General features: G+C 53.7%; 2 protein-coding genes across 2 annotated transcripts in view; both read left to right on the top strand.

The window, feature by feature from the left end:
• EEF1AKMT2 (EEF1A lysine methyltransferase 2) overlaps nucleotides 1-22967 on the top strand; it is a 75860-nt gene extending 52893 nt beyond the window's left edge. The window contains exon 7 of the mRNA XM_058671587.1: nucleotides 22847-22967. The gene's annotated coding sequence lies outside the window, so the exon portion shown is untranslated. The remainder of the gene's footprint in view (nucleotides 1-22846) is intronic.
• Nucleotides 22933-24109, top strand: part of FAM53B (family with sequence similarity 53 member B) — a 58570-nt gene continuing 57393 nt past the window's right edge. The window contains exon 1 of the mRNA XM_004579749.2: nucleotides 22933-23072. Within this exon, the coding sequence (XP_004579806.1) occupies nucleotides 22995-23072 (78 nt within the window). The 5' untranslated portion in view covers nucleotides 22933-22994. The remainder of the gene's footprint in view (nucleotides 23073-24109) is intronic.

Raw genomic sequence — 24109 nt, 5'->3', positions numbered from 1 at the left:
CCTGGGGACCGCGCTGAGCCCAGGCGCCAGCTGTGCTTGAGGCTGGCTCGGCCTCTGTTCACTTTTCAGTCTGGCCCTCCGATTGCTGCTGGCGTGTGTGTGGTTCTGGAGCAAAGTGGGTGGCTCTGGGGTGAACCTGACAGACCTGGCCCAGGGGAAGGGCAAGGAGGCCTGGGCACCTATGTCTGCCCAGGGTTGGAGCAGCCACCCATTGCTGCCCAGCTCTCTTGGCTGGGAGGAGCCTGCAGAGTGTCTGTTTAGTTTACAGTCCCCATTGGTTTCTGTGTTGGAGGCATTGTGGGGAGGCGGTGGTATGAAGGACGGCCTGGCTGTCTTGCACACCAAGCCTCGTGGGACCCTGCACGCTGGAGGGGCCATCTTGCCGGCGGTGGAGCAGCAAGGTGCGGCCCTTAGCAAATTGTAAATGGGTGCTTTTTGATCACAGACAGCTTGCTTTGCAAAAAGAAACTTACGGTGCAAAGCAGTGCAAAGGAAGCATTCCTCAGGAGGGGCTGATGTCAGAAAGCCCTGAGAGGAAGGGAGGCTGGGCCAGTTCACTTCTCTGTGCTGTGGTGTTAGCTGCAGGCTTGGAGTAGTAGGGCTCATGGGGCGAGCATGAGTCAGATTGCCTGGGACCTTCCAGGGGCCTCCCACCTCTTCCCCGAACCAGTACTTGGCAAATGCCCGTTGCATGCCAGCTCTGTGCCAAGTGTGTTCCAGGTTTCTCATTTTGTTCCTATAGTTATCCTGGAAAGTTGTTTCCTTGAAAAAAAAAAATAAGATTTGGGGCCAGCATTGTGGTATGGCAGGTGAAAGCCGCCGTCTTGGACGCCAGCATCCCATAGGCGCACCAGTTCATGTTCTGGTCTTGCTGTCTGCTAGGGACGAGGAGCAGCAGATGGCCTGTGTGTCTGGGCCCTCGCCCCCCGTGTGGAAACCTGGATGTGGCTCCTGGCTTCCACCCGGATCAGCCCTGGCTGTTGTGACTCCTTGGGGGGTGGACCAGAGGCTGGAATCTCTCTCTCTCTCTGTTTACTGGAGTGGAAGGGAAGGGGAGAGCAGCAGAGAAGGAGAGAGAGTGTGCTCTCATCTGTTTCGCTCCCTAATGGCCAGGGTCACCAGACCCGGGCCAGGCCGAGGCCAGGGGGCCGGAGCTCCATGTGGCTCCCCCGTGGGTGACAGGGACCAGAGTACTCTGGCCACCTCCCACTTCCTGGTCTGATGTACGGGAAGCAGTGTAGCCAGCAGTCAAAGCAGTACACTGGGATGCTGGCATGCACGACGTGGCTTCCTCTGCTCCACCACAGGTTGGGCCTTTGTCGTCATTGTGGGGGGTGGGCCAGTAGGTGGAAGATCTGCCTTTCTCTCTCCTTCTCTCTTAGCCACTACCTTTCGCATGAATAAAATCTTTAAAAATTTTTAAAGGTTTATTTTGATTGGAAAGTCTGATTTACATAGAGAAGGAGATACAGAGAAAGATCTTCCGCCCACTGGTTCACTCCCCAAGTGACCACAATGGCTGGAGTCAAGCCTATCTGAAGCCAGGAGCCAAGAGCTTCTTCTAAGTCTCCCATGCAGGTACAGGGTCCCAAGGCATTGGGCCGTTCTCGACTGCTTTCCCAGGCCACAAGCAGGGAGCTGGAGTAGCCAGGATACAAACCATCACCCATATAGGATCCTGGGGCATGCAAAGTGAGGAGTTTAGCCTCTAGGCTACCGCACTGGGCCCAAATAAAATAAATCTTAGCAATAACAATGAAAGGCAGAGACCATTCTCCCATCTGCTAATTCTCCAAAATCCCAGGAGCTGGGCCCCCATCTGCCTTTCCTGTCTAGGGGCTGGGCACCTCACGTCGTCCCGTGCTGTCTCACAGGAAATTGGAAGGGGGATTGCAGCAGGGCCCTGAACCCAGGCGCGCCAGTACGGGCTGTGGGAAATCCCAGCCTGAAGTCTTTGTGGCCAGGCCCAGTGCCTGCCCCTGGTTGCTTTCGTGCTTGAGTTTTTCCTGGAGCACGGCCACACCCATTTTGTGTGCCTGAAGTTTGTTCACTCTGTGACAGTGGGGCTGAGAGGCTGTGGCCTCCCCTTGGCAGAAGTGCGGACCTCCTGTCCCTCTGTGCTGGTTCACTGCCTCTCTGCCTGGGCCCGTGTTGTCCGTAGGACAGTACCTTGCCACATACAACCCTTAACATTAAAGTTCACTGAAAAGAAATGAACTTGAAAATGTGGTTCCTCAGCTGCCCTGACCGTGGGTCTGGAGTTTAGTGGCACGGTCACCTGGAAAGCACAGCTGCAGGACATTGCTGTAATTGGGGGGGATTCCATCAGGCCTCAGTGTGTGGGCAGACCACACCTGGAGAGCCAGAAATGCTGGGGTGAGAATAAGTTCATAGACGATGATGATGGGGAGGTATCCCTCGGACAGAGGGAACCTCAGGCCTGAAGAAGGGGCTGTCCCTAGGCCTCGCTTGTGACCTGTAGCAGGCCACACTCCTGGGACTGCTGGCCTCTTTGGCTCTGCTATGTCCAGCCCTCCTGCCCCCATGCCTGGGTAAGTGTACGTACTAGGCCCCACGGAAACCCCCAGAAATGCACTTTCCTGTGTGCAGGTGGGGCCCTGCTCCAGGCCATCTGGACCTGCGGGCTGTGCTGTTGGTCCCGTCGGCTGGCGTGGCAGTTTCTGTCCTGGTGGACTAAGGTTGTATGCTGTGGCTTGTTCAGCGTGGTGGCTGTTCCTCCTGGCCTGAGGAAGGAGGGTGGCTTCCAGGCCTCGTGGGCAGCTGAGGCTGGGTGGCTCTCTCTTCCAGTACTTTGAGCAGCAGGCAGCACTGCAGGACAGTGAGGGGTTTGGTGTGGCCCTGAACTCTGACTCTGGTCTTGCTTGGTTTGCGAGTGCTCTGAAGGCAAATCTTGGAGACCTGGTGCCGAGTCCCACGAAGGCAGGAAGGTGTGGGTTTCCAGTTTGTTGGCCTTGGGTGTAGAAACGTGTCAGCACCATGTTCCTTATGCTTGTGCGTGTGGAGGGACTCTGGATGTTGGACAGGGTGGCATGGCGGACCCAGGCCTGGCTTCACGGATTCTACTACCCTGTGCTGTGCTCGGAGGGGACTGTCCGGGCCTTTGGTGTCAGCTGGGCCTGCTTCTGTTGGATTTGAATGGATGCAGGCTGCTTGAGTCTGCAGCTTACTAGAGCAATGCCCATGTTATGATCAAGAAAGGAGCAACCGAGATACTTCTGATAAATTCAGCCCCAGAATTGTCACACGAAGGAAGTGTCTGGTAAGGAGGAAGTTGGGGTTGAGAAGACAGACCCGGAAAGATTTCTTTGCTTCTTGCTTTAAAAGGAGAAATAGCTCTGGAGTAGCTTGGAAAGGCCAGATTGCGTGTCTCCCTTCTATCCTGCTGTCTTAAAAGCTTTGGTTTGTTTACTTGCAGTGTGTCAGAAGTATTATTTGAAAAGTGGAGAGAACAGGCAACAGTTTCCATCAGCTGGTTCACTCTTCAAGTCTAGGGACAGATTGGGCCAAATGCAGGAGCCGGGAATTTAATCCAGCCTCCTCTGTGAGTGGCAGGGACCCCAGTGCGTGGACTGCTGCCTGCTGCCTTCCAGGGCGCACAGTCATGGGAGAGCAGCTTCCAAGGCCGACGGGGCCCCAGGCAGCATCTTCTGCACCAGCACCTACCCCATCGTCTCCCTGTGTCACCAGTGGGCCATGAGGGCATGGCAGATTGGACTGTGACCACAGCTGCTCTCTGCCATGTCAGCACCCACAAAGGGGATTTAATTGTGTGTCCCAAAAGAATCTGGTTCACTTAGAATAGAAATCATCTGTGTTTTCCCTGGCGAGTTGGTGTTTGCTGGGCTGTGGCCATGTGTCCTCTCTTCGGATTGTCTCACAGTCAGCTGGGGGGTGGGGCGACCACCCCTGCTTGGCAGCCAGGACCCCAGCTTGTGCCGTGTGCATGAGCCTAGCTGTGGTGGGCCGAAGCCACACTCAGAAGCTCGAGTCCTCTGTGCCAGACCCCACTGTTCCTAAACACCCACATTTTCCCTGACCGTGTCCCAGTGCTGCTGCTAGAGTGAGAGCTCTCTTGCTCCTCTGCATGGGTTTTTAAAAGTATTTATTCAGTTCTCTATGTATTTGAGAGGTAGAGACAGGTGGACAGAGTCCCTGTCTTCTGGTTTCCACCCCACGTGCTTGCAGCAGCCAGTGTCCCACCTAGCGTTGGGGACCCTTACACCTGGGCCGTCACTGCTGTCTGCTGGGGGCTGCGTTAACATGAGGCTGAAGTCAGCAGCCGGAGCCGGGTGTTGAACCCTGGTCCTCTGATGTGGGATGTGGGCGTCTGAATTGGCGTTGAAACCCAGCACCCACCTCTCATGACATTCTTCTCGTGGCTGGTAGGCAGAGAACTAGAGTGCTGTCTGTGGGGTGACATTTAGGACGACTACCTCTGCGGAACTTTCCCTTTGAATGTTGTTATGGTACAAGAAGTCTTCGTTTGTCCCGGGCGGTTCTAAAATGAAAGGCAGGAAACTCCCCTCTGGGTTCTCTGTCTTGCACAGAAGCCATCAACACAGACTCCTCTGTTCCGCGTGGCAGTTGGGTGAGGAAGCAGCTGCTCAGTTCTTGGGGACCCAGCCGCGGCCAGCAGTCTGGAGGCGGCAGGGGCCTGGGTTCGGCTGTTCCAGCTGCTGGATTTCCTTGCATTTGTTTAAAGTATTTGGCATGGAAGCTTTCCTTTCCCCACCCCGCCTCTTGGGAGAGGCAGAACAGAGCTGTTGCAAGGACAGGGCAGATCCCAGCCCTCAGCTCCAGATAACGCCGTGTCTCCCCGCACAGGGGCTGTCTCGGTCTCCTGGCAGAGTCCCAGGCAGCCATCTCCCAGTCCATGGGCCAGGGGCAGGCCTCCACCACCACTGTCAGTTTTCTGTGTCTGCTTTGATGTGCACGGCATTTCACTTGGTCTGAACTTTCAGTCATTGTCTGTCCTGCGGCTAACTCACAGAATGAACGAGCCGAGGAGACGGGCAGGGGGTGTGGCAGACCAGAGCCCACTTAGGCTTCCTCCTCCAGGTGTTCTTAGGGGTCTGAGTAATTAGCGTCCTGCGGCCAGCTTACAGGCCGGTGCTCTGGGGGCAGTGTGCTTCTTAGCATGATTTGGTTTGTCTCACATGCTTTATGAAGTTTTGAACCTCTCAACATTTAGAAATCAGGTTTGTACAAAGAAATCTGGAGTTTTGGCTTCTCTTCACAAAGCTGTAAGATTGTCAGCCCGGGCCCGCTTGCCCTCACAATGCACAGCGGCTCCCGGTGTAGCCGGAGCTGCCTGCTGAGCAGGGTCAGTGCCTGGCTGGTCGTCACAGATCCTATGCGTTTACGTAGAAGCTTTGTTTGCGTTCCTCCTTGGCACTGAAGTGGACAAGACACTCAAAACAGGGTCAGGTTGCCTGGCTCTCGGGTCATCTGGTGCGGGGTAAGCCACAGTTCATGGCAGATGACCTCAAGGTCATTGCAAGATCCTGTCTGTCACTGCACCTGCAGCCTGCTGTCTGCTGCACATCTGTGCAGGTCACTGGAACGTGCTGCCTTTTTAGCTCCCCAGGTGCTTTGGCCCAGTGTAATCTTAGTCTCCAGGTAGCTCCCTGATTTTAGCAGATGCTGCAGGTTTGCTTTGTTTGTTTTTAATGAAGATTAGATCTTTAAATTCAATGGGCGGCTGAGTTCTGGTGGAAGAAACTCATTGTGGACAGGCCCCGTGTTGGCAGTAGCGTTCCTTGAAGCAGATGTGACAGAAGTCGGCTTCCAAACAGCAAGCTGTGGCTCCTCCGAGTGTGTTTCTCTGCTCTCCCCCCGGCGCTTCAGAGCAGTCACCCCTTTGATCTGCCGTTCCCACTGCACCTCATGTTTGTCCGCCCTGTTTGTTCCTTTCTTACTCTGGCGTTTGTGGTCATTGCTGGTAGATTTGGAGAAATGTGGCCCTTAAGATCTCCTTGCCCGAGAGCCCTTCCTGGTTTGTTTCCGCCCCACCCTGAGTGCGTCCTGCGCTTTGGGGTTGATCCAGCTCCCCAGGTTCTTCTGGACCCAGATTCTTGAAGCAGTGCAGAGGTCTGGCCCATTCCTGAGTGTGCTAAAAGGGCTGCGGGGGCTCTGTCAGGGCAAGGCCAGGGTGCCCATGATTTCAGTCGGAGGATATGCTAGGTGGGAGCTCTTGCAGGAGGCCCAACCTTTGTGGATTAACATGTTCTCATCTGCAGATGGTCCTCCTAGGGACCGGGTTCAAGGTTCTGATGCCACTGGACATGGGGTGCTGGTGCAGCACCAAGTTCTGGGCCCCACACTGAGTGTCTGATCGACTTGATTCTGGGTGATCGACTTGAAGCTGGCCTTTCTGATGAGTTCCCAGATGATGTTGGCTGCTGCGGGTGCAGGGCCCACAGCTCTGAGAACCATTACACTCAGGCAGTGTGAGGGAAGCAGGTGCTGGTGGCTGCAGGCTCGACCCCAGTGGGACAGTGGCTGCCCCGCTTGCAAGGCTGGGCTTCCCCTGAGTTGGCCCACTGATGCTGTAACACAGCTCTGCATCCTGTTTTTTCCCTATGTGCGTCCAGGGACACGGCCCTGACTTCCCAGCCGGTTTCTTGGAAGCTCGTTGCCATGATGGGAAGCACATTCATCTGCCTTTGGGTCCTATGCCCCCCACTGCCCCTCCCTGCCTCTGCCTCCTGATGGACCCTGGATGCCAGAGGATGAACTGATCCCTCATCCCCCAGTCACTGCACACATTTTTACAGAAAAACTGGTGCCCTGGAGTTCAGGAAGTGAGAGGGTTGGTGCTGGCTGGGGAAACTGAAGCCCAGGCAGGGTCAGCCAGCGGGAGGTGGACTTACTGGGAGTGACGGGCAGCCCCGTCTTTGCCCAGCTTTGCTGTGCTCCTCACCTTTGGAGAGGAGTGCCCACCTTTCCACTCCTGCTCCTAGGAGGCCAGAAGAAGCCGTGGGTAGTGCTATGTCCCTGGCTTGGTTCTGCCTCCCTCTGCTCACAGCCCTGGCAGCTGGAGCCCATTGGCCCTTGTGCTTTGATAGCCACAGAAGCACGTGGGAAGCGTGTGCCCAGCACATGTCCTGATCACATATTTGTGACTCGGGAGCCTGGAGATGATGGCGCCAGTCTCATTGGGGGGCCGTGTGTGGCCACTCCGCTTCCCCTGGGAGAGCACAATGCTGGCGTTGTGTGTGGGCATTCTGGGGCAGCTGGGCTGGGCAGGGCAGGGATGTGCTATTCGGGGAAAAGAGAAATGACTCTGCAGCCTTGTACCCCTTACATGGCCGTTTCATGAAGGGGATTGTTGTCGAGGTCAGCCCTCAGCGTGTTTGTCTGGCGTTGTTGCTGTCAGAAAGAGTAGGACTGGTAGGGTGGACCCCTGTGAGTTAGAGCGCAGGGCCCGTGTGTGTGTGTGTGTACGTGTGTACACACATGGGTGAGGCACCAGCTAGGCATTGTGCTTCCATGTAACCCTCACCTCTCAGCCCCGCACTTGCTTGGTGACGGGTCACATGTGTCACTGAGCAGCTTCCACTGACAGGGCTGTTTGAGCTCACCCACCGCTGGCTGTTGAGTGGTTGTCCGTGGATCAGGGTCCGGTATTCTTGCCGCCTTGTCCAGGAAATCTCCCCAGGTCTTTATTCCCTGCTTGGGGGGTCACATGGCATCCATCAGATTCCGGTGCTCGTCATGCCTGCGTGAATCCCCTTCGGACACTTGGTCTCTGTGGGGACTTAGTTGTGTCTGTCTGTCTGCCCCTCTGTGTCCCTATTACAGCCAGCCCAGTGCTGGGGGGCTTGGGATAGGACCCTCGAGCCGGGAGGCTGGCCTGTGGGATGGACGTCCCTGAGGAAGTCCTTCCTTCTGCTTGTGGGTCAGAGTGTCCCAAGGAGCACAGAGTGAAGTGGGCATTTTACTTTCTGTGACCATGCTGCCCACTCCTGGGGAGGCTCCCAGGCCCCTGGAGTGCCCCAAGAGGCCCGGGGGGTGTCTCAGCTCAGCCTGGCTTAGGGCGGGGCAGGAAGTGCTGCTCACCTGAGATCCTGACAGCAGAACTCAGGAAGGGCCTCGGACTAGCTGTGTTCTTGTGTCGGGGGGGTGGAGGACTGCCTGCCAGCCACTCAGCCCTGGTCCCAGCCCTGTGCCGAGGTAGGCAGGTTCCCACGAAGTTGTGCATATCACTGGGGGTGCGGATTGTGTGCTGAGCACTGGGTGTGTCTGGCTTGCTCTGATGCTGTGGGTCAGGAGGTGCAAACGTCGAATTTGTGGTAATACACTTTGCTGGCTGGGGAAGCCCACGAGCAAGTGTGGTGGCAGCACCTTTTGGCACCAGGAACTTTGAGGCCGACTTCACGTGGCGAAGGTATGTTTGGTTTAGCTGGCATTTTCTGAAGCAGCTCTTCCTGCATTTACTGGGGACCTGGACAGCTCAGGTTGGGCACGTACCCTCTGGAAGCTCAGGGTGTGTGGGGTGATGGCTTTGCTCAGAGAGCTTCTTTGTCCACAGAAGCAGGGAACCTGGCTCTGGTCGGGGTGTCAGGAGGCCTTCCTGGAGTCTGAAGACTAAGGCTGGTTGTTGAGGAGGCCCAGGAGGCAGGGGCGGTGCCAGCAGCAAGTTCTCGCCAAGGGCCCAGCGTGAGCTAAGGTCTCGATGCACGGAGCAGCCTGGAGAATGTGGGAAGCTACAGCACCGTGTGTTTAGGCGGGACGTTTCCAAGGAACCCTGCAGCTCTAGTGACACGAGAGACATAGCCAGGGCTCCAATCCTGATATGTACTCCTGACAGGCCTGCCATGGACGGGGTGGGCCAGGCTGAAGCCAGGAGCTTGGTTCGGGCCTCTTGGATGCTTGACAGAGACTCAAGTAGTTGAGCCATCACCTGTTACCTCTCAGGATCTTCGTTGACGGGAAGCTGGAGTTAGGAGCCAGACCTGGGGTTGGACTCAGATACTAAAAGGGGACGTGGGCATCCTAACCACTAGGCCGAATACCTGTCTCTGTGTGTGTTTACATTAACTTTCCTTTTTAAACATTTATTTATTTGAAAGTCAGAGTTACAGAGAGAGGTGGGGAGTGACAGAGAAGGAGATCGTCCATGTACTGGTCCATTTCCCAAGTGATCACAACATCTGGGACTGGGCCAGGTCTAATCTAGAAGCTCTGCCTGGTTCTCACATGGTGGGGCGACTAGGGCCTTAATGTTTGGGGTCGTCTTCTGTTACAGGGAGCTAAAGAAAAAGTGGAGGAATCAGAACTTGAACTGGTACCCATTCGGAATGTAAGCCTTTAGGCAGTGTCTTGCCACAGTGCTGTCCTCTAATAGCTTTCTACGAAAAGGCAGTAGCATTGGGCCTGGCTCAATGGCTCGGTGGCTAAATCCTCACCGTGCAAGCACCAGAATCCCATATGGGTGCTGGTTTGTGTCCAGGCTGCTCCATTCCTTATCCAGTTCCTTACTTATGGCCTGGGAAAGCAGTGGAGGATGGCCCAAAGCCTTGGGACCCTGCACTGATGTGGGGAAACCCAAAGGAAAAGCCTGGCTTTGAATTGGCTCAGCTCCAGCTGTTGTGGCCTCTTGGGGAGTGAGCCAGTGGATGGAAGATCTTTCTCTCTCTCTGTCTCTCTCTGTCCTCTCCGTAAATCTGATCTGCCTTTACAATTAAAAGGGGGAAAAAAAAGAAGAAGAAGAAGAAGGGCTCCGCAGTTGACACAGTTAAGACATTGCTTGCGTTGTGGCTTTCCATATGGGCTCAAGTTCAAGTCCCAGCTGTCACATTTCCAATCTAGCTTCCTGCTGATGTACTTGGGAAAGTGATGGAAGATGGGTCAAGTGTTCAGGCCTCTGCACCCAGGTGGGAGACCTGGAAAAAGCTGGTTCTTGGCTTTGGCCTGGCCTAGTTCTGGCCATTTTAGCCATTTGAGGAGTAAACCAGCAAATAAAATAGCTCTCTCCATTTCTCTCTCTGCAACCCTAACTTTCAAATAAATAAATATTTGAAAGGATTTGTTTGTTTGAAAAGGAAAGAGAATTTAGCATTTTGTTGGTTCATTCTCCAAATACCTTTGGATAACCAAAGCTGTGCCAGGCCAAGCCCCAGTGCCTGGACCCCCATCCTGGTTACCCAAGTGGGTGGCAGTGATCTAACTGCATGAGCCCTTACCTGCCACATCCTCTTTGTCATTGGAAATCAGAGCAGGGCCAGGACATGAACCAAGCACACTGAGAGGGAGTGGGCATCCTAAGTGGTGTCTTAGCTCGTCTTGTCTTACAGCCTTCTGCCTTTCTTTCTAAGACTTATTGATCTCATAGCCTTTTGAAAGCCACATTTTGTCCTCTGCATGGGGGTCTCAGCACTTGTTTATCCCTTCCCTCTTACTAGCCAGCTGGGCTGTTCCCCGTCTCGGCCTGTGCTTCATGGCTCTTGCTTATTTGCACCTGAGCAAGATTGTGGGTGGGACAGACTTTGGATTCAAGGGCAGAGGGATAGAGGGTGACAAGTGGCAAATGAGGTTTCCGGCTCATCTTTGTTCTTTAAGGCATACACACACACACACACACACACACACACACACACACACACCCCTTAAAAATTATGTGTTATAATTTTGTATAGCCTAGGATTTTCCCCAAAACTCCCACCCTTGACAGATTTCCCCCATTTTACTACAGTGGTATAATCCTTCATAAGGAATTAGTCTCTTATTTAAGTGTGCCCCAACATTGCTGGTACAAGGACAGTCCAGCATCTCATCGTCTACACATGTTTCATTGGGAATCCATCTTTCATCTGGAGGCAGGGATGCATGTTGCATTATACCCCCACATCTGGATATGGTAGACCCCAGTACTTCATCACTATACATTTTCATAATTAAGAAGCCATGAAACAAGGTCAACCACTGGTATTAGTTAGAACAACAGCCTCAACAACAGCAACAACAAAAAATTACAGCTCCATGAAAAAACACGCCACTGAGTAACCAACACATGGGTGACAAAAAGGAAACACAAAAGTCTCTTGGGAAAAATGATGCCACCGTGGAATCCATGAGCCAGCAATGAATTCGACAAGAGAAAGAGAGTATTTGGAATAAATAAAACTGAAATAAAAAACATCAAAACACATGGGATGCAGAAAAAACAAAACAAAAAGTATGGATCGGATTATTGAAGTTACACTTTCCATGCTGGTTTCCTTATATAAGAGAGAACATGTGGCATTTGTTCTTTTGTGATTGACTCATTTCACTGAGCATAATGGTCTCTAGTTGGGACCATGTAGTTGTAAATAGTATAATTTCATTCTTCTTAATAGCTGAATAATATTCCAGGGAGGAGATGTACCACAGTTTCTTTAACCACTCTTCTTTGGACACACATCTGGATTGTTTCCATGTCTTTGCTATTGTAGATTGTGCTGCTGCAAATATAAAATTACAGATCCCCTTCTCATATGCAGATTTAATTTCTATTGGGTATATTCCTAGGAGCGGGATAGCTGGGTCATATGGCAGATTTATTTGCAATTCTCTAAGCACTCTCCATACTGATTTCCACAGTGGTTGTATTAGCCTACACTCCCACCAGTAGTGAAGGAGGGTGCCTTTCTCCCCACATCCACACCAGTAGGTATTGTTAGTTGAGTTCTGAATGTAGGCCAGTCTCACTGGAGTTAGGTGGTACCTCAAAGTGGTTTTCATTTGTATCTCTGTGATCACCAGGGAGCCTGAGCATCTTTTCATGTATCTGTTAGTCATTTGTATCTGTTCTTTTGAAAAATGTCTGTTCATTTCCTTTGCCCTTTTTGTTACAGTTTTTTTTTCTGTTCCTGGGTTTCTGAAGCTCTTTGTAAATCCTGGATATTAGTCCCCTATCACCTGTGTAGTGTGCAAAAATTTTCTCCCGTTCTATTGGTTGCTTCTTCACTTTGTTGATTGCCAGCTCATCTTGCCAAATGGGAGCAAGCAGCTGTCAGTTGGCATCCACTAAGTTTGGAGTTAAGTTGTTTTGTTCTTTTGCTGCCTCCAGTCCGTGCTACAAGAGCAGCCAAGGTTGCTGTGGGCTTTCAGAGCTACTCTAGGCTTGCCCAGGGGTGTGGTCAGCATTGCACCAAGAGACTCCCCGTGGACTCTGCCCTCTTCAGCTTGGGGCAGGACTTTGCAGCCCTGCCTACTAGGGACCTGTGGATGTGGATGTGGCTGCCATGTCTGGGCACTTGCTGGGCTGTGCACCTGATGAACATCATGGTGCTAGTTAGCGTGTTGTTGATTTATTAATAGTTGATAGTTGGCTATTATTAATAGCCTCTGCCAGGGTGTGGGAAGGACAGACTGCGGAGTGGCTTCACTGCTACCCAAGGGAGGCTGTGATGCAAATTCTTTTTTTTTTTTTTAAAGATTTATTCATTTTATTACAGCCAGATATACACAGAGGAGGAGAGACAGAGAGGAAGATCTTCCATCTGATGATTCACTTCCCAAGTGAGCCGCAACAGGCTGGTGCGCGCCGATCCGAAGCCGGGAACCTGGAACCTCTTCTGGGTCTCCCATGCGGGTGCAGTGTCCCAAAGCTTCGGGCCGTCCTCGACTGCTTTCCCAGGCCACAAGCAGGGAGCTGGATGGGAAGTGGAGCTGCTGGGATTAGAACCGGCGCCCATATGGGATCCCGGGGCTTTCAAGGCGAGGACTTTAGCCCCTAGGCCATGCCGCCAGGCCCGATGCAAATTCTTAAACTGTAGAGCACGCTCAGTTACATTGTCAAGCTATTTTTTTTTTAAGCGTTCTGGGCTAGTGTTGTGTGCAGGTAGAGCTTCTGCTTGCGATGTCAGTGTTTGAGGGACTGGTGATGATTCTGCTACACTGCCTCTGATCCAGCTCCCTGCCAGGTTGCCTGGGAAAGCAGCAGAAGATGGCCAAGTTCCTGCGTCCTTAGCACCCAAATGGGAGACTGCATGGAGTTCTTGACTCCTGGCCCAGCCTGGGCAGGGCAGCTATCCAGGAAGCGAACCAGCAGTTGTCTGCCTTTCCAATATATAAATGAAGGAGTTAATAAATAAAGTCCTTGTGCCTGTCAGTGTGTTTTGTCTTTTATTTCACTCAAGTGTCCCTTGGCAGCAGGGACTGTGCCTTCTCCCTGTTTGTGTCCTTGTCCCTGTGACTGCCCAGTAAGGGTTGGTTTGGTGAGTGGGTATCCTTGCCAGCCACACTGCCTTTCAGGACTGACAGTGTGCTGTTGGCCATATATCAGCCAGGTGCACCTGAGGCTTGGTTTGGGTACCAGCCTCTGGCCGCCTCCTGTTCAGTTTTATCCATTCTGACCCTGGGCATTGATTCAATCTGGGGGTGGTGAGGGGACCAGAGGAGCTTTGTTATTTCTCAGTCTGAGAATATTAAGCATGTGTACTGCCCCAGACCCTAAGCTTGTTCCTGGTGGAGATGGCCAGGGTGCAAGGTGTTGAGTAGAGCTTGCTGCCGCCGCCACCACCCTGCATTTAGGCTTCTGACTTGTGTGGCAGGCACAAGGTGCCGCAAAGCCCACGGCTGGCTCCTGGAGGTGTGTGTGGCTTTCACATCTCACTGCGGACTTCGTGAATGAGCTTCCTGTGAGTGAGAGAAGTCTGCCCCCACAGTCGGGTCAGATGGCTCCACTCGCGGATGATGACAAGAACACGATAGCTATCGCAGCAGCTGGCGTGCTTGGCAGTTTATCAAGCACGTCAGGGTATGTTGTGGACAAACAATAGAATGCTGCTCTGTTTCTGCTGGGACTGAGGCCATTTCTGACAAGCAGGATGACTTCTGTTAACCCTTTCCAGGTCCTTTGTGTCTAGCTAGAGCTGTGAAACACACTGGCCCCAGCATCTGGAAGAGTTCTCCTGGCTTCCCAAGATGCCTTGCTTTCAAGCCTGGTGTGTGACTGACCGTGTCATTTCCTCTGGATCTGTACACTAAGTACTCAGGAGGCCCAGGTGTCCTATCCAGATCACTCAGAAGGAAGTTAAGTATTTGCAGATGAGGGGCCCCTCCCTTCCCCTACCCTTACTGCCCTCCCCGCGCGCACACACACACACACACACACACTGTGAGTACACCCTGTCAAAAACTAAAAAGAACTGAAGACCCAGTGGTCAGCTACTCCTTCAATTTATTATGTTCTATGGCCAATTCCAAGTAATTTAAAGAGAAATTCCTGGGCTTAGCTTTGAAGTTGGTCTTGGCAGCGTCCTTCTTACCTGTCGCCTCCTCCATCTGCACGGTGAGATTGTATTTTTTTTACCTATCGACAGACAGGGGGCCGACAAGCAGAGGCCCCCACCAGCTCCTGGTTCCCACCAAGGTGCTGCAGCTCTGGCAGCGGTGACCTTGCTAGCACATCCTCCTCACCACTGAGTGACAGGTGGACAGCTTTGGTGGTTTACCTGCTTGGAGCTCCAGAATTCCTATGAACTTGTCCCATGATAGATTGATTGGGCAGCTCTGGGTCTCTGGCCATGATTGGGCCAAAGAAAATTTTCCCCCCTTAAGATTTATTTATTTGAAAGGCAGAGTTACAAAGAGGGTGAAACAGAGATCTTCCATCTACTGGTTCCTTCCCCAAATGGCTGCAGTGGACAGGGTTGAACCAGACTGCCAAGAGCCTGGAGCTTCATTGGTTTCCCCTGTGCAGCAGCCCAAGGACTTGGGCCATCCTCTGCTGCTTTTCCTAGGCCACTAGCAGGACACTGGGTCAAAATTGGAGTGGCTGAGATCTGAACTGGTGCCCGTGTGGGATGAGGCTTCAGTGTGCTGTGCTTCCGTACTCTTCCCGAAGGATTTCTTGGGCATGTGTTAGAGCATTGGTATTACAGAGGGCTTGATGTGTGGTTGGTAGCCCACGGGGTCTGTTTGCTCAGAGACCCTGGAAGGTGGATTGGTTAAAGTGACTCAGGCAGCTCTGTAGGGGAAAGCCCTCAAGTGGCAACCAAGGTCAGGATGTGACTTGTGTGTGGGTGGCTGATGGGAAACCTGGTGGCTCTTGCATCTGCAGTTTCTGCAGAGCTTGCTTGGCCCCTCCTGGGTCACCTCAAGTGTTGCAGTGTGATACCTGGGACACTGCTTTGGACCCCTGGCCTTGGAGATAAAGAGATCACCACCCTCCCAGCTGTGTCCCAAGTGACGGCTGGTGAGAGATAACCTCCCACAGCACATTGGCCCCTGGTGCGCATGTGAACAGCCCTATCGGGTGGCTGGGCAGCTGGCGCCACACTGGCAGGACAGCTGTGAGTGCAACCTGAGCCGGGAGGGGCTCTGTCAGCCTTTAGTAAGGAGACGGCAGATGAAGATGTCTCAATTGGTCAGTGACTAACTTCTTGGTCCCCTCCACACCTGTCCTAACTCAGGACTTTGCTGGCTTCATTGAAAGACACCAAGGTGCCCTGGTGCTTAAGGCTTGGAAAATGCACTTGGCACACACCCCATTCCTACCTCTGAGTCAAGGTAAGGGAGGGGCTGGTCTGTACCCCTCCTTCTGTCATGCCCACTCTGCCTGTTGCCAGCAAATCAGGAGGTAAAGGTGGCCTCCTGTACCAGCTCAGCCATGTGAGCGGCCACAGCCCAGGGCCTGGAAGGGAGCAGGTGAGAAAGTGGCCTTGGGAGTTGTCCAGTTTCCTGGCCCCTGGATGGCAAGTTAGGCTTGATTGAGACCTGGGAGGTCCCCTGTGCACGGTTGCTGCAGAGCAGGCTCAGGTTCCCCTTTGCGTGTGTGATGGTGAGAGAACTGGGCTCAGAATGGCTGATGCGTGTGGATGACTTGGGTGCTCATGGGGGTAGAGAAGTCAGTCTTTTCTGTCAAACAAAAGGGGACCCTGTTTAAGTTCTAATTTCTCTATATCTAATCATGCAAGAAAAAAAAAACCAACATTCCAGTTGTAAGAATGATGTAAGCCAAAGGCTCCTACCCCCATCATCCCTCCAACACTGGACAGAGCCACAGCATGTGCAGCCCAGCCCTCCAGCTGGCAGGTGCGGGGACCAATCCCAGAGAAGCAAAATGGCTTGGCACATCGGCGGAGCATTCGTCTTGCAAGTCCCACTGGTGGCACAGGCCTCTTGTTTAGGCTTCTCCATTTTTTGTTTTTGTTATTCCTTCCCCCCATGTCTTGCTTTTTAATTGTGGTTTGTAAATAAGTCCGTCTGAAGAACAGGTCATGGTTGTCTTAGGCTAAGTGGCTTAACATTAACAGTGGCTTATCTTGGGGCGTCCCCTCTGCTGTCCCTCTCCCCGCCCCGGTCTGGAGAAGGCAGTGAGCAGTGGTTCTCCTCCCTTCTCCTCCGGTCCCTTAGGGCCTCTCTTTGGAGTTTGTTCAGCACATCCTGGTCCACAGCAAACTTGTCTTCCGTCGGGCCTGGTGGGTGAGAACGACACGGGTGTGTGTGCTTGGCTTGGATTTCAAGAAGCAGCACGGGCTGTCTGGTTCCCATGTTCAGATTTGTTATGGCTTTGGACTTCAGCACTTTCATGTCCCTGAATAATGTCGTAGCAATGGCATTTGCTTAAAAAAGCAGAAACTCCCTGGTGAGAGTGATGAGGGGGACAGGTGAGGGAGCTGAGTGCCTGGGTGGCTAGAGTGGCTTGGTAGCTGCTTTGACAGGGCGGTCTCCTAGAGAGACTCCACTTCTGAAGAAACATGGTGCAGGACACCGGCCGCTTGGTGCAGGTCAGCAGGTAAGGTCTTCCTGCTCTGCAGAAGTCCTCCCTAAGTGCGCTTTCTTTGACCTTGGATCACATGAGTGGCGGGCGAGGGAAGTAGATTCATGCTGGCTGTGGGAGAAGCCACCTGCAGGGCATGCCAGGCTCTGCCACAGGGACAGTGCCAGGGTGGGAGGATGCACTGTCTAGGGCCAGCAGGAACCTTGAGCGCCCAGCAACCCAGTCCCAGGAGTGTAGTGTTGAGAGGGTTTCCTGGCCCAGGAGCTCAGGGTCAAGGTCTGTTTGTTTGGGTAGTGCACCACCTTACGGGGCGTTGAAACTCAGGTGGGCAGAGCAAGACTTCCTTGTTAGAATTCACGGAGATACAAGATAAGTGTGGCACAGTAGCCTGGCTTGCTCAGGGTCTGCCAGCTCAGCTGGCACTGTGCTAGGAGATGCAGTTTCTGGACTCCAAGCTAGTGCTCCTCCCCGACCTGCATTTTGACATGGCAGATAGAGACTGATCAGGCTCCTGCTGTCGGCAGGCGTGGTGCTGAGGTCAGCTTTGAGAGGGTGGCAGGCTGGGCAGGGGTGATGGCACAAGGTCTGGCTAGGGAGCCAACAAGCAGCACCTTGCAGGATCCAGAAGCATGAGGCTGTGTACTTCTGTGCAGTCCAGGGTGGAGTGTGGTGCCTTTGTGTCCAACTGCCCACCTTTCCAGCCAACATTGAGCCCTTGGTACCGTGTTTTGTAACAGTCTGTTCCAGAAGGTTGGTGACATGCCTGAGGCTCAATAGCATTAAAGGGGGAGGTGTGTTGCCAAGGGTGGCGTCTGTGTCTCGGTGTTTGAGAAGTCGAGTATGTGGTTATAGGCTCATTGCGGAATTGACCGATCCTGAAGTAGGTAGTGTGCCTCATTAAGGCTGTCCGGGCCTCCTTGGGCCTCGGGCCTCAGTTTTCCCTCTGTCAGATGAGATTGTAATAGTACTCTCTTGTCAGCACCTTGAGGCTACACTTAATCGTTGTCTTATTTCTGCTCTGTTAGAAAGTAGACCCTGCAGCATCCATCCTTTCTGTAAATAAAGACCAAGAAAGAGGAACAAAATGGGCATGAAAGCATTTTTGCAGCAGTCTGCCTTTTCTGTGCCATCTTTAACCCTGACGTCCAGCATCGAGTATGTCCTGAACGCTGGAGGCTGGCACCTGAGGAGGTCTTAATGGGCTCTGTTTTCCTGTCTGTGCCTGGAAGACAGCAAAGGTCAATCCACCTCCGTCCGTCACCTTTCAGGCGGGCAGCTGGGCCCAGAGAACCAGCTGGAGTGGGTGGCAGCTGCCATGTGGGGCTTGTCCCCTGGTGGAGTGTCCGACTCTGGCCAGTGTCCGCTTGCTCTGGGAAAGTACAGGCTCCTGAGAACACGCCTTGGCAGCTGCTGACATTTGGCCTCTACAGCCTGATTCACTTCCCCTGGCTCTGCATTGTGAAGCTTGACCTGCCCCCCAGGATGCCGTTCCCTTCACAGCTCTTCTCCTGTCTTCTGTTAGCCAGAGTCGGGCCAGGGCAGCGGGGTCTGTGGAGAAGCACTTCCTTGGGGCTTCTTGCTCCATTGTCTGTGTCATGCCCCCCACCAGGGTTACGCAAGTTTGAAAGTGTGCAAGGCCTTCACAGAGGCCTTGTGGAATTGCTCTTTTCCTCCCATTTCCTTTCCGGCGCCAGAGGGGAAGTAGAAGCTCTGAATGCAATGACTGGCTAGGCCATCAGAAAATGGCTCTCTGAGGCCAAGTTCATGTGGACATTTTGAGTGTGAGTTCTGTTTTTAAGGGCAGTGAGAAACTCCTCTGCAGATAGTTCGGGACAGGCCAGAGATGTCAAGAGCAGGCAGAGTTTAGACCGTTACCACCGTGGCCAGTTGTTTAAGGGGCAGCCCACTGAAGCGCTTGGTGGCAAAGCCACCTGATGCAGAATTAGAGTTTACAAAACTTGGATGAGTGTGGATCCAATTAGCATTCATTCCTCCCTTGAACTGGATGAACCCGGCAGATCCCGTTTGCCAGCGACTGTGTCTCAGACCACAGCCAGATCAGGCAGCTGTGTTCAAAGGTTACAAAGAAAGGTGCATGCGTGGAAGACCCTGCTGGGAAGGACTTGTGTGAGAGCAACACTGTCCCAGCCCCATGGTGTCAGCAGCTGAGGCCCCTGCCAGCTGTAGGATATTGGACAAATGATTTGATTTCTTGTGGCCTCAGGCTTCTCATCTGGCAAGTGGGAATACTACTGGGTGTGTAGAGGAGTACGTGAAAAGAGGCATTGTGTTCCTGATGGTCAGAGAGCAGACAGATGTGGGGCACTTCGTGGGAGCACCTCATGACAGAGGTGGGTGCTGGGGTGGGTGCCATCTGTCCTGCAGCCTTGCATGGGGCTCCAGGATGGTCCTGGGCAGATAGAAGCAGCCACCTTAGGACGTGGGCAGGGCCATCTGCCACCAGCACTGCCACCAGGGCTGCCGTCAGGGAATGTGCCACTGCAGTCTGACATGGCTTCTTGCTTGTGGGTTGGAAATTCTGGTGAATGAGTCACTGTGTGGAGGCCCTGGGGTGGCAGCCTTGAGAGCACTATGTCCCTGTGGTCAGCTGAAGTGACCGCTGAGGGGAGACCCTTCCCTGGCCTTTCTCTGGCTGATCCTGGGCAATTCCAGATGGGGAGGGTGGCAGTGTGGGGAGGGAGCCCACTGTGTTCGACAGACACGAAGGGTGTGACAGCACCTCAGGGGAGCAGGAATGCTGGGCCCATTTAAATTACCAGCAGCCCCCACGGCGAAAGGATTATCACCCCCCACTGGAGAGATTTTTCCATCTGCCCCCGCACTCTCCAGATGCCTGCAGCTGCTGAAGCCAGAGCTTGGAGCTCCAGCTGAGCTTTCCGTGTTAGGTGTAGGGACAGAAGCACTAGAGCTCTGTCTGCTGCCTCCCAGAGCGTGTTTTAGCAGGAAGTGGACTTGGGAGCAGAGTTGAGACACAAATAAATCCAGGGCCTCCAATATGGGATGCAGGAACCCACACTGTGCCTTAAACTATGTGCCAGTGCCCACCCCTGTCATACCTGTTTTGTTTTCAGTTTTTTAAAGAAGATTCACTTACTTCAAAGCAGAGTGACAGGGAGCTTGGGGCAGAGGGTGGAGGTGGGGGAGATAATTTCCAATCACTAGTTTGTTTTCCTGATGACTGCAGCAGCTGAGGCTGGTCCAGGCTGGAGGCAGGCATCTCACACTCCGTCCGTGTTTCCCACGTGGTGGCCGTGGCCCAAGCATTCGGGCTTTCCCGGGTGCATTAGTAGGGAACTGGAATAGGAGTGCAGCAGCAAGGATCCAAACTGGCACTCCAAGCATGGAATGTTGGCATCACAGGTGCCCCGGCACACCATTGTTGAAGATAAGGAAACTGAAGGCATGTGGCTTGCTCGAGGTGAAAGCTTGGGTTGTCAAATTCCACAGAGACACGGACTTCTCCCCTTTTAGCCCCATCTTTGCACATGGTCGTCTTGGTATAACCTGGGAGGGGGGCTGTACTCCTCCCTACTCCTGTTTACACTGAGGACAATTCACTCTTTGGTGTTCAGTTAATTCTGTGAGTTTTGACAGATGCATGGATTGAGTGGGATTTATTTGAATTCTTCATTTTGAAATGAATTTGCTGTCATGCAGTTCTAAGAAATACAGGGGCGCCTCCATTTCTCCCAGTAGTGACACTTCACACACCGTGGGACCGCGCCTGCTGCAGGGCATGGACCCCGGCAGAGCCAAGGCACAGAGCCAGCGCTTCATCTCCTTAAGGAGCCCTCTGGTTGCTGTTCAAAGTCTCCACACTTGCAGCCACAGCCCACAGCCCAGGCTGGCAGCTCTGTCAGTTGGTTGCTTTGAGAAGATGATACAGTTGGGATCACAGCATAGGTAGTCCCTGGGACTGGCTTTCCTCATGCAGCAGAGGCCTTCAGAGGTGTGTCCAGGTCATTGAGTGCATTCGTGGTGTGCTCCTTTTTATTGCTGAGTAATATTCCATGGTGTGTGCGGACCACAGGCATCTGTTTCACCATTCACCCAAGGAGTGGCATCTGGGTGCTTGGCTTGTTTGGGCATGAATGAAGTATTTAAGTGCAGTGTTGGTGTGAATGTAATTCTGCTAATGAGAGTTATTTCTCGGTCCCTTGGCAATTTCCTTGTGAGTTTCAGAGGCGTACATTTGGCTGGGAAATGGGGTGGGGCACTTTGTGCTACGAGGTACAGGCCTGTAGCTGGTCCACTAGGGTTCTGGTTCCAACTTTGAACCCTGAATGACCTGTGCTACTCATTTGGGCGATTGCATTCACCACACGCTGAGTTAACTAGGTGTCACATGCACATTTTTCGTAGGGGCTGCTGAGTGGGTGCCCTGTGCTCCCACAGGCCCCGCTCAGTAGGGTCCTGTCACTGGCTTACCCTCTGCGCACCACCCAGGGAGGCTGCCTGGGTGTTCGTTGGGAGAGCAGGGTCCCCAGTAGCAGTGTCTGCTGAGCAGGGGCTCCCACTCTGCTTGCCTGTGATACCTTTGGCTTAGGTGTGCTGGACTCGAGACCTGAGCAGCGGTTGCTGAACCTGGCTGCCTCCTGAGAGCAGCAGGCAGGGGCGGTGGGAGAGTCCCTGCAGCACCCTGCCCAGTACCAGTGGCTGTCTGCCCCCTGAGCAGAGTAGAGGCCCACACCCAGAATGGCGATGGCTGCCACCTGGCTTCCAGCACCAAGGCCGCACAAAGGGCCCCTTTGAAGGGGAAATCCATGGGCACCCCTGCTGCCTGCTCCTGAGCCAAGCACCCAGGGGGCCGGCGGGCCTTCCTGGCTCAGCTGCTGGCCAGACCTTGGTCGGGCGGTGTGAAAGCCCTTCCTTGAACATGTCCCGCATGCTCCGGTTGCCTGGCTTCCAGATTAATGTGGCGTTGAAACTGGGTGTCAGGTCTCCCAGCTGGGTCTGGGGCGTCCTTGGACCCCCGGAGCTCTGCTCCTCAACAGTCCAGTCTTTGAAAATGTATCGATTTCCCTCCTTCCTTGCCTGCATTTGCACTTTGGATGAACTTTGTTTTCGAAGAACAGTTGAAGGTAATTTTCCTGTGCTTGCCAGCTGGCCTGTAATGGAGCAATTTCAGTAACACCCACTGTAAAGTCTAATCGAAGTAAACAGGAAAATATGATTTACAATCTGGATGGCAAGTAAAGACCAAGGCACAATTAATTTTTACCCAGAGCAGCAACTTCTGCAACCTTTTGCTGTGCTGAGCAATTGGTTTTTAATTACAGATTAGGAGCTACTTTTTATTTATTCCCATTAACCACAGCTATTTATTTATTTACTTTTACTTTCTGAGGGTGATCTTCAGAGTCTTCGTGCCTATGTGACTTTCTTCAGGCATCTCGCCACCCGAGGGTTGGACGCAGGGATGGAAGCAGGATCAGGGAAGGGGGAAGGTGTGACTTGTGCAGAGCTATTTCAGGTTTCAGGCTTGAGCAAGGTAGCTGAGTGGTGGTGAGGGGGGAGGTAGACCACGAGAGGCTATGAACAGGCTCTGTGAGATGGCGGAGCCGGGGAGGGGGCTGCTGTCCTCGCTGCCGCAGATGCATGTGGTCTGGTTTGTTCTGGAGAAGATGGCCAAGTTCCAGGACCCCCAGTGACCCTTCTAAGGACAGGAGCATGTACCTGTTTAGAATCTAGTGGAGAAGGGGGAGCTGGTGGGCTGGCTCCGGTTTTAGATACAGGCACTCTTAGGCACGGTGGGACCCTCAGACCGGGTGCTCGCTTGTGGAAGCTGCCCGTAGCACCAGCTCAGTGGTGAGAGGCTGCACGGCTTCAGCTTCTTGGCTGCCCTGAGCCTTAGAATGGTCTCACAGGAATCACAGGGCTGGGCCTCAAAGCATTGTCCACCCGCCAGGGAGCTGGCTCCAGCCAAGGAGGTGATGTCACGCTGTGGCCGCCCGCCCTGAGTGTGTCTCCCCTAGCAGGAGGGCTCTGTCCCGCCTGCTTCCCAGGGCCAGAGTCAGAGAGAGGCCCTGGGGTCCTGCCCTCTGGGCTCCTGTTCTTAACCCTGAATCTCTGTGCCTTTTGTCTTTCCAGGGAAGTGACCACGTGTGCACCCTTGCTGAGGGTGAGTAGCCAGTGAGCTGGTCCTGGTAGGTGCTCCGGCTTCGTTGCTGCCCGTGTGCTCAACTGAAGATGGCTTGTGCCCGCCCTGGGGTGCAGCCCCGTGCCTGAGATCCTTACAATGGTGATGGTCCTGAGAAACAGCCTTGACAAGCAGGGAGTGGACGCTGCTGCGTGCAGGACCTTGAACCCTGAACTGGTAAGAACCTGACCTCTTTGATGGCCTCTTGGAGGCTCCAGGTGCAGGTGGGGCTAGGGACGGGGCATCCAGGCCTGGCAGTCAGTAGAGGCTCTGGGAGGTGTCCTAGTGCCCAACCAAGATTTGACAGAAAGGGAGTAGCCCAGCCCAGAGTAGAGGATGCTTGGTGAGGGAGGTGGGCCAGGCTGGCACTGTGACCCTGGGACCCTGTGGGGGTGGCTGGGCTGTGCAGATCATAGCCGTTGTGTGGGAAAAGATGCTTTGTTCAGGTCCATATGCCCCTGAAAGTGAGTTTGATGGACGGCTGAGTCCTTGGAACTCTTCAGTGTTCTCCAAGGGTGAGGAATAGCCTGTACGGCCCCTCAAGCCACATTGAACTCCCTTTAAGGGGCATCCTTCCCCTGGCTCACGAACCCTGAATAGAGCTCCGGACAGCCGCTGAGTCCTGTGTCCACTCCTTGGCCTTCCCTAGCACCCTTGCTGTATACTGCGCTGGCCTGGAGAGGAGGAAGGCTGAGCTGGGGGCTGTCCTTTCTCCATTGGGAAACTTCTAATCTAGCTAGAGAGTGGGCTGGACAGCCAGGGGCACTAGGGACCCTTGGGGATCCCTTTAGTGGTACCTCGAGCTGGAGCCTATGTGAAGTCCATGTGTAGAGAGGAGGGTGGGCTTGGCTCAGGCACGGCAGGGACACTGTCAGGACCTTAAAGGATGAGCAGAACAGCTTAGAGATACTGCCCTCCCCCCCTGCCCTGTTACTGAGGTGACAGCTGGGCTGGGAATGGGGCAGTTCCCTGGTACTAGCCCTTTCCTCTCGCCAGCTCCATTTCCTGGGCCCGTGTTCCGGCCTCTTCCTCCAGGCAGTGTCAGCTCCCCGAGCAGGGCAGGGAACAGCAGTGGAAGGGTGCATGGTTGTGGGCAACTTGGTCACTGTGGCAAAGAACAGAGCAGTGTTGGGTTACTTCTTAACGCCTGCAGTACTACCACCCGATCCCCCTCCTCGTTTTCTGTCACATGGGTTCTTCTGGTGATAGGCTTG

The sequence above is a fragment of the Ochotona princeps genome, chromosome 13 (genome assembly GCF_030435755.1).
Source record: "Ochotona princeps isolate mOchPri1 chromosome 13, mOchPri1.hap1, whole genome shotgun sequence".
Taxonomy (NCBI): Eukaryota; Metazoa; Chordata; class Mammalia; order Lagomorpha; family Ochotonidae; genus Ochotona; species Ochotona princeps.
The sequence above is the reverse complement of the archived record's forward strand: the minus strand, read 5'-3'. Positions and strand labels throughout refer to the sequence as shown.